The sequence below is a fragment of the Brachyistius frenatus genome, unplaced genomic scaffold (assembly GCF_029030835.1).
Source record: "Brachyistius frenatus isolate BFR_SWC_R1_liver_20210118 unplaced genomic scaffold, ASM2903083v1 Contig_739, whole genome shotgun sequence".
NCBI lineage: Eukaryota > Metazoa > Chordata > Actinopteri > Embiotocidae > Brachyistius > Brachyistius frenatus.
The window spans coordinates 1,055-10,636 of NW_027211338.1; the positions used below are offsets into that span (position 1 = coordinate 1,055).

The 9,582-nt window shown below is 40.0% G+C and overlaps 2 protein-coding genes across 6 annotated transcripts; one reads left to right on the forward strand and one right to left on the reverse strand.

Annotated features, from left to right (window-relative positions):
- Positions 1-212: 212 nt before the first annotated feature.
- On the forward strand, positions 213-6,327 carry LOC138615163 (sialic acid-binding Ig-like lectin 13). 3 transcript variants are annotated; one of them, XM_069688785.1, is made up of 7 exons: positions 2,542-2,588; positions 2,904-3,281; positions 3,644-3,946; positions 4,041-4,310; positions 4,505-4,583; positions 4,903-4,942; positions 5,722-6,327. In XM_069688785.1, exons 1-7 carry the CDS (start codon positions 2,546-2,548, stop codon positions 5,959-5,961), a joined length of 1,353 nt encoding a protein of 450 aa, XP_069544886.1. In that variant the 5' UTR covers positions 2,542-2,545; the 3' UTR covers positions 5,962-6,327. The 3 variants fall into 3 exon arrangements, with proteins under 3 accessions (XP_069544888.1, XP_069544886.1, XP_069544887.1); XM_069688786.1 differs by having other exon boundaries at positions 4,511-4,583; XM_069688787.1 differs by lacking the exons at positions 2,542-2,588; positions 2,904-3,281 and adding an exon at positions 213-593.
- On the reverse strand, positions 6,325-9,374 carry LOC138615164 (phosphoenolpyruvate carboxykinase [GTP], mitochondrial-like). 3 transcript variants are annotated; one of them, XM_069688790.1, is made up of 3 exons: positions 8,567-9,374; positions 8,144-8,239; positions 6,325-7,703 (listed from the first exon to the last, which is right to left on the reverse strand). In XM_069688790.1, the coding sequence occupies exons 2-3, from the start codon at positions 8,178-8,180 to the stop codon at positions 7,234-7,236; spliced, it is 507 nt and encodes a 168-aa protein (XP_069544891.1). In that variant the 5' UTR covers positions 8,181-8,239; positions 8,567-9,374; the 3' UTR covers positions 6,325-7,233. The 3 variants fall into 3 exon arrangements, with proteins under 3 accessions (XP_069544891.1, XP_069544890.1, XP_069544889.1); XM_069688789.1 differs by having other exon boundaries at positions 8,594-9,371; XM_069688788.1 differs by lacking the exon at positions 8,567-9,374 and having other exon boundaries at positions 8,144-8,530.
- Positions 9,375-9,582: the final 208 nt, after the last annotated feature.

Sequence of the window (9,582 nt, forward strand, 5' to 3'; positions counted from 1 at the left end):
AGCCTGAGACACCAACAGACTTAACAAACTGGTTAAGAAGGCCTGCTTCATCATTGGCTACAAACTGGATAGTCTGGAAAAGGTGGTGGAGAGGAGGACTCTGAACAAACTATTATCCATATTGGATAATCCTGACCACCCTCTCCACCACCTGCTGCAGGGACAGAGGAGCACTTAAAGAACTTGTGTTAATCATTCTTCTGATTTTACAAGCATTTTGGCTGATTGTTGTGCAAACCTCACCATCACTGCACCAAAGCAGATGGAAGCACTGAGTGGATCCTGTTTGCAAATCTCTTGTTCTTTTACACCAAAACCATGGACACCATCATTTAACAGCAAAAGAGAAACCTTTGGAGTGTGGATTAAAAATAATCAAAATATCTGGATTAGTCAACATAATGTAGTTTTCAACAGTAGTGGGAAAGTTTCCAAATATCCAATGAAAATTACTGGAAACTTGAATGAAACAAACTGCACCACTCTGTTCTCTAATTTAAGTGCAAATCATTCAGACAAATACTTCTTCAGAATTGAGAACTGGCCGTTCAGGTCAACAGCTGTTTGTGATCCTCTTCAAATAACAGTTAAAGGTAACAAAGTTTTGTTTTTATTAATCTATTATATTATTGTTCAGAATAAAAAGTGAAATCAAAAGATGTTTTAATTTAAAAGAGCAAACACCATGAATATAATCTTCACTGTGAAATTAAACATGAACTGTAGGATTATCAGCAGTATCAGTGAAGATCCTGCTGGGACACAGTATACATTAAACAATCTTTGATTTTAATATCTTCAATCCTTCACATTTATCATCACTTTTTTATGTGTAGGATCAAATAATTTACAGTGTTTGGCCAAGTCTTTGTTATTTGTCTAGTGTCTGGTAAATGTGCTTTATATTACTGTGTAAAATCTGTTTTATCTGAAACCACAGATTCTCCTCGGAAAAGCCAGAGAAAAATCTAACTTTGTTAACTGTTTTGGAATAAAGGGATGTAATGTTTTTGTAGACGATTTCACTTTAGATTGCATCACTTGATGAGTTAATCTGACCACTGTTAATCAGATTTTCTCTCCTTCCTGTAATATCTGCTAACCAAAAAGGCTCTCCAGTATGGAGGAATTTCAGGTTACACACAAGTTAATACAAAGGTACAAACTCTATATTATGGTATATAATATATTATATAGCCTACTGTGTAATTTCTTGGCCGATCTTGTGAACATCAGATTATGATATCATAAGGTGTGGGCTGCTTTCAATATCTATGATCAGCTAATGACCAAGAATCCATTTATGTCCAAATCGTAATTTATTTACATCTTCCTTGCTTTTAATTATAGCCGAAAAACAGAAATTTTATTTCAAATGTTAAAATTTTTGATAAAAATCCTACAAGTGACCAGACACTAATTCAAGGTGTATCTGTATTCTGTAGATTTAATTCAATAATTTTGATTTAAAAAATGTTTAATGCTAACCATCTCTAAATCATGTTGTTACTCGGCGTAACTCCACCGCTATGAGCCTTCTAGACAAAGCACACAAATCAAATTTGAATTTGAATTTAAGCAGCACTCAGGTTTCACACTCACGTCGAGACTACATAACATACTAACAGACAATGAACAGGAAGTCAACTAAATTAAGCGCACAAAACTTGGATTCCCCTGAAACAAAGTGATGCAAAAATGTATTAGAAAGATATCAGAATGACTGGGGCTGGTCAGTTTGAGTCTGGTGGGTTGGATAGTAATTTTATCATGGGACTAGGACTCCCTGCGCCTCGCATCTGAAGTAAAGAAAACTGTTTCAACACTGAGATCATTTCATCAGCTGCAGTGACGGAGCAGCAGTGACTGTCCTCGATAAAAACACAGGAGGTTTCAACATGTGAGCAGCATCTTTTACTTTGTGAAAATATCTTTATCATTGTGATTTACAATGTGTAAAACCTCTACATTGTATTTAGTCTTGAATTCAGTCATGTGACTAAAATGATTCAAAGAATAGGACGAGTCATTTGTCATCTTTTTGCATTAATATAAAACCAACTGGACCTGTAAGGTAGTGTTGAATCATAGGAAGTCAACTTGGTTTGATGCAACACCGGCTAAACAGGGAAGTCGGTTATTTGGTGTGTTGCACTTCACTTGAAATTTCTAACAGATCAATTGTCTGTTCACATCATAACACTGCTGCTGGTTCTTTGATGTGAGCTTGTTTGGTAAGACAAAATGTGTTTACTCCTTTATGAACTGCACGAATAAATATGTATTATAATTGTTGAATGTGATTTGATTTGTTCAAAAACATGTTATCTTTAGTTCAATATCTGCGGTATCATTTTACATTTACATAAAAATTCCCAGTGCATCTATGCAGATGTTGTTGATAACATGCTGACAAGCAGCAGCAGATTAAAAGTGAAGTGGATGTGAAGTATAAGTTTAGTTTGTAAATGTAAATGATATGTAAAAGTTATATCTCTAAATAATCTGTTGTGTGTTTGTGAAAACAGGAAATTAGTTTGTTGACATGGTGACAGCCAACATGTTTCTGAGGGTCCTCTTCCTCTCAGGTGAGCTGTTTGTTCACTCACTTTTATTTCATTTAGAGTTTCAACTTAAAACATAATGTTTTCTGCCAAAACGTTAGTGAATATTATGATCTATTTGTTGCCTGAGTTTTTGTGTCCATACCTGCTGAAGTATCTGGAGATGTTTTGGTGGGTGTAGGTTGGTCAGTACTGGGGTCGTGTTTGTGGGGGATTAATGAGAGATTGTTATTGTTGCTCATTAAGAAATGAATGAGTGAAAACAAGATCATAATGAAACTCACTCTGCTTCTGAAGTACATCAGAGAGTTGTTTTCATCATTTTGAAATATTTTACAGGTGTTGTGGCTGCTTGTGAACCTCATATAGACCTCTTCTTGACTGCACCAGAGGAGATGGAAGCACTGAGTGGATCCTGTTTACAAATCCCATGTAACTTCAGTTTTTCATCAAGTAGAGAGTTTGATAGCACAAAAGAAACAACTGGACTGTGGATGAAAAATTCTCACAATGTCAAAGAGAATGTGGTTTTCAACAGTGGTGAGCCAGCTCACCTCTTTCCAATGGAAATGATCGGAAACCTGAGTGAGAAAAACTGCACCACTCTGTTTTCTAATTTAAATACAAGTTACACCGACAAATACTACTTCAGAGTCGAGAACAGCAACTCTGTGCGTGCAACAGCTGTTTGTGATCCTCTTCAAATTACAGTTAAAGGTGAGAAAACATTTCACAGTTCAAACTTTATGGTGGTCTCAACAGTAAACATGAACATTTTACTGTGAATTTAAAAATCTATTGGAGGATTAGTAATATTTCAACAGTAATTTCTGAACTGGACACTGGTAACAGCATCGTTTGGTGGTTTGTGGGTCAGTCCATCTCCTCAGTCCAAACTAAAATATATCTGAAGTTTAAAGGGGAAATGTCTCCAGTGGATCCGCTAACAACTCGCATACATAAACATGAAAGGGGCCCAAACTACAACACTGTTCCTCCACTTTTCCTCCAGCACCACCGTGACAATGACATATTAAATTAGCAGGATTGCCATGAAATGAGGTTTACATAAACCACAGATTCTCCTTGGAAACCCAGAATTGAAATCTCAGGTGATCTGAAGGAGAAGAAGTCTGTCACTATCACCTGCTCAGCTTTCACTCCCTGTCCACACTCCCCTCCTCAACTCACCTGGACTCTCCAACAAGACTCTCACAACAACATGGAGGAAAACACAGATGGAACCTTTACAACTAAAATCCAGGAGACCGTCACTCTGTCAGACTCACATGATGGAAACAACATCAGCTGCTCTGCCAGATATCCTGTGAATGAAGGAGGTTTCAAGACAGCAGAGACAGAAGTGACTCTCAATGTTTCACGTGAGACGACCAGAGTTTGTTACTGGATCCTGTCAGCACGTCATGATTCATGTCAGCTGTTTCTAATGAATAAAATCTGTCACTTTCTCCTCAGATGCTCCTAAAGACACCTCAGCATCCATCAGTCCATCAGGTTTGGTGTCAGCAGGCAGCTCGGTGAATCTCACCTGCTCCAGCAGAGCCAAGCCTCCCGTCAGCAGCTTCACCTGGTTCAAGAACAGCACAGATGGACCCATGAAAGTAGCTGAAGGAGAGATTTACAGCTTCAAGATGACCACTGAGACAGATACAGAAAGTTATTACTGTGTGGCCGCAAATATTTTTGGTAATCAGACGTCATCGTGGATTCATGTGAATAATGCAGGTAAATGCAGAACTGAATCTGCTCTCTTCTCTTCTGCTGCTGTATAGTTCAATTATGTTTTGTTTTAATCCATTATAGAGCATTTTACTATATTAATATAAAATCAGTGAAAACCCAATTTATTTACATAAATCTATTAACTTTTCCAAGTATTTTGTCTGTATTCTTTTAGTCACTTAGTCTCATTTTTCCAGGAACAGGGAGCTTTCCAGTACGGCTTCTACTTATTACAGGGAGCACTGTCATTATTCTCCTACTGGTTGTCTGTATTTGGTAAGTATCATAAATTAAAGCATCTGAATGTTGAAGGTGTTTAAGGTGAGAGCATCATAAATAGGTGATATGGAAATTTGGTTCCTCACGTTAAATTTGTTGACCATCAAACAAACATGTCATGCAAGTTGTTTTTTGTAGGCGACTTGCTGTTTGATTTATAAACGTCAGTCCTCCTTTAGTTTCCCCCACAACCTCCACCAGTTGATTTCAATAAGATGTTTGTCACTGATGCACATTGAATAATGTATGTTTTATACCAGCCTTTACTCTCTCACTCTATGTATAATTACTATGACAGCTCTCTCATGTTTTCCAGCTGGTTCAAGTCCAAATATTCAACTCGTCAACAGACTCAGGTGAGAAAATGCGAAACTTTTTGTTGTACAGTGCTGCACTGTTTTAATTGCACTCTACGAATGTAAATGACGTGAATAGTAAGCAGAACATTATTGAGGTTATTGAGCAGAGACATAGAAAATGTGACAAAACAGCCTGTTAGACATAGAAAATGTGACAAACAACAGCCTGATGCCATCAGGAAGCTGGTTTAAGAAAGTCTAGTTCATGTGACACATTTATTATTTTAGGCTTTTACATGATTTATAATAGTCTGGATGAACCAACTGTGTCTCACAGCTTCAGTTTTCTTCGTTGTTGTAACCGACTGGTAATTAAAGGCGCGGACCGGCCAGTGTCTGATTGGTAACACGCTGAACACTCAGCGGCCCGTCAAGCTGCTGGCGACTTTAAAAATATGCTGAAATTAACCCGAGGTCTCCGCCCAACTCTGGATGGAACAACTACAAACCATCGGGGTTGTTTGCAGACCTGTATTCATGCAGTGAAATAGGTTCGGGATCACACCAGGCCAGATTTATACACCAGCAGAAGTACTTTAAATCTGCTCAGTAACTAACTGCAAACCATTGAAGAGCAGGTCGATGTTCATCAGCTGTTTGAACCAAATATTAAATAACTGTGAGGTGTGTTAACTTAACAAATATGACATAAACTCTCTAATTTCTGACCCATTTACAGTGAAATGCAACAGAAGCATTGATGCAGTTGATCCATCGGACCTGATGATGACGGATTCATCTCCCAACATTTCTAATTCAGTACATTTTCCCCTCAGAGTCAAACAAGGGAGGAGTTTGCTCTTCAAGTGCCGGCCAATGTAAAAGAGGAGGAGATCCATTATGAAGATGTCAGCTTCTCCAGGCAGAGACCTGAACGTCTCACCGTCTCAGTGCAGGACGGCGGACAGCAGCAGGAGACGGAGTACGCACAGGTCCAAGTGTTGAAGGTAGAGAGGAGCGTTACGCACACAGCTGGTGGTCCAGAGGAGCTCTACGCTCAAGTGAAGACAAACTGATTTCAGTTTGGGGATCTCATACTGTAACTTTACTTTTTGCTTTTTCAAGATGTTGATGTTAACAGGCCCTTAACGCCCTGCAGCTCACAGGCTTCAGTCAGTTATGATAATATCACAGTTCATATTTGTGTTCAGACCTCGTACAGCTGTTGTACTGCGATAAGTAATCTGCATCTCACATGTACACCAGAAATAAAAGTCTTAGAGCTGTAAACAGGGAACTTAAATATAAATAACAAAAAGCAGCGATGTGAAAGATTAGATTAAGTTTAAATATGTTATTTTTACTGTTCTTGTGCCGCTACATCCTTTAAAAAAAAAAAAAAATGTGTTAAACTACTGCCAAAATAAAGAAGTCACTGCTTCCGCTTTTGAAGATGTTTATTCATTGCAATGTAATAAAAATCTTGGCATACAACTTCAAATAAAAATTCCAAGTAATCTCAGTTGCATTTATTGGTCCAACATTTCACATATTGTGAGTAAACATCACCTGAAATCTTACAGTTTAATCACAAACATTACAAAAGTGGTGAGATGAAGAATTCATAGGAGTCCTGGACTACAATGTTCTCACTTTTATTTTTGTAATATCACACTCAATTTAAAATAAAGGGCAATATCTGGTGAGACTCAGTTGATAATGTATTGAAAATGTAATTCAAAACTTTTATTTAGTAAAAGTGTTCAAACTTTATCTGCCCTTTCAGAATTTAGCCTTAAAAAAGGTCTTTGGTCGTCAGCCTGTAAACACTCGCAGCCTGGACGCTGCCTGGTTCAAAAAGGCACTACGAGGTTGATTGTACTCCAGCACCACGCCGGGAGTTGTGAGTGAATGGAGGTAGTGACATGAGCTTCTCTCTCTGGGAAACCCGAACATTCACGTCCCTCGCAGCCACCGGTCCCTCAAAGTGTTGCAGCATTAGTGTGAAGTAAGGTTGGTGTTGCAGTGGACATTTGGTTTTCCTAACAGATTTCTCTTCATGCAGAGAAGGGCAGCGGTCACGGACTGAGTTTTCATGCACAGAGAAGGTTAACTAGTGATTGAATAAGTTCTGTATTATTCTGACTGAGCAGCGAGGCTCTTATAGGAGCTGCTGCCATGTTTGTGGCTTGTATCTCCACCTGGTCATCAGTTTTTATGCTCACCTGGAAAAAGCCTTTCTAAGCTCCACATTTCTCTCTGTATGTAAACCCGGTCAGTGGCTCTGATTCTGATCCGACTCCTGTGTCTCCCTCCCTTCTTCTGCTGTACTTCCTGTCAGCAGGGTTTTAACTGTGCACTCTGTCCTCCAGCGCCTTCAGCTCGGCCTCCACCTGAGCCGGCAGGTCGGCTCCGACCTGCTGGGTGAAGTAGGCTCTCAGCTCCTTGGTCTCCTTCTGCCAGAAAGGCTCGGGCACGTCGAACAGGGCGCCCATATCCACCTTGCCGCCGAGGCCTTTGGTTTCGATGGCGCCGTCGACCGGCAGCCAGCCGATGATGCTCTTCTTGGCCGCCTCGTCCTCCCTCTCCCTGCCGCAGCGCTTGAAGATCCACTCCAGCACGCGGGCGTTTTCGCCGAAGCCGGGCCAGAGGAAGGCGCCGCTCGCCGGGTCTTTCCTGAACCAGTTGACGTGGAAGATCTTGGGCAGGTGAGTCGGCGCCTTTCGGCTCTGCATGCTCAGCCGGTGAGCGAGGTAGTCGCCAAAGTTGTAGCCGAAGAACGGACGCATGGCGAAGGGGTCGTGCGTGATCATCTTGCCTGAAGGAAAAACAGTTGAATACTTTGTAAATGTGATGAAGCTTCAGTTTAGTTTATTGAGTTTATTTATAAGAGGGAGCATGTACAAAATACATTCATCTCAAAAAGATGCTTTGTACCACATCTAGCTACGAGCTCATTTCTATCTGCAGTCCCTGGAGAGGTGAAAGGAAACAATACAACTCAGAGCGAGATACAATCATGCATGTATCCAAAATGTATAAAAACAGGTTGTCGAATGTAAAATGATGATTTAAAATGAACTTTTGAGCTTCACGGGTGAAGAAACCTCTGCAGGTTTTTAGATTGACGTCGAGCTCGTTTGATTCATGAAAAGTTCATTTAAAGTCCGTGTCTGACCGTTGTCTTAAAATACATCATCAACAGAAGGATTCTGGATCAACCTGAAGCTCAACAGAGCATCGTGTGTATTTTCGTACCTTTATGCTCAGCAGCTGCTGTGACCTCTGACCTCATCGAGGCTCCGACGAACACACCGTGCTGCCAGTTGAAAGACTCGTAGACCAGAGGGACTCCTGACAACATCAGCATTTCATCATGTTTACTGCACAGCTTCTGTCCGTTATAAATGTTCTTGTGCTGATATGAAACTGGTGTTTATGCTGTAATGACTCAAACTTATATTACGTTAAAGAAGAAGACAGAAACATCGTGTTGCATCAGGCAGACCGTGCACAGTGTACTTAAATACTTGAAGTCACTTCAAAAGCTTTTCCAGGATATAAAAACTGTCTAATTAGAAATAATCTACCTGCAGAAACAAAGAAAGAAAAGAAGGATTCTCCACATTTTTACTGCTTCTTTTTCCCTCTAATTCTAATACGAGGTCAAAGTAAAAAAACCTCTTCATCTGTGTCGTCGACACCAACCTTCAGGCCTCCTGCCACCGAAGATGATGGCGTCAATGGGAACGCCCTCCTCGCTCTCCCACTGGGGGTCGATGATGGGACACTGAGCCGCCGGGGCGCAGAAGCGGGAGTTGGGGTGAGCGCAGGGTGTCGAGCTTCCTGTGTAGAAAGAGGACAGTTTGTTCTACCTTCAGCGTTCATAGTGTTATTTAATGTGAGAGATTGGATCCAGAACTTATCTGCTGTCTGCTGTTTATCTCAGTTCATACTGTGTCTGATCTTCACAAACAGTTCCTCTCAGCGAGCTCCAAACTTCAAAAAAATGTTGAGCAAAGTGGTCTTAAGAGTGAGTTAGTAAACTTCTTAGAGCAACTCTGAAACCCTTATCTTAGTGAGATGTAGCTGACACCGTTGCTAGGTAGGATACGTCCTTCTAAAAGATGTGATTGGCTAATAAAATAAAAAGCTCTGTGTTAACGGGCACAGAACGGACAGTGACCTCCAGTGGAAATGAAATGAACTGCATCCTATTAAGAGGCTGTGAAAGTGCTGCAAGTGTTTGTTTGCTCTCTGCTGATGAAGGATGTGACAGACTCGAGTCATCACTGCTGCACTGCAGCATTTTTACAACTGATAAATATCTCATTGCTGTGATCACTTTCAATTGTGGTGTTATTATGTTATTGCATTAAGTTGGAGAAGTGAGCGTGTTTCTAATGATTTCAACCACAAACATAATCAAAGCATTATATAATCTTCAGTGTTTCATCAACTTACTGTCATTCAGTGTTCGAAGAATATTTCTTATAAATCTTACTTTTGCAAAAAAAGTCCTCCTCCCTGCTCCTCACAGTTTTTCACCACAAAATGATGTGAATAACTTTTATCTTTAAAATGATCTACTCTGAACTTTAAGTTGAAATTCTTAGAAAACCTTCTTTATTTTTGGTTACTTGGAGTAACTTTTAGTACAAGAAATCTTTTTTTATGCTACCAGGTCGACCCGTTTC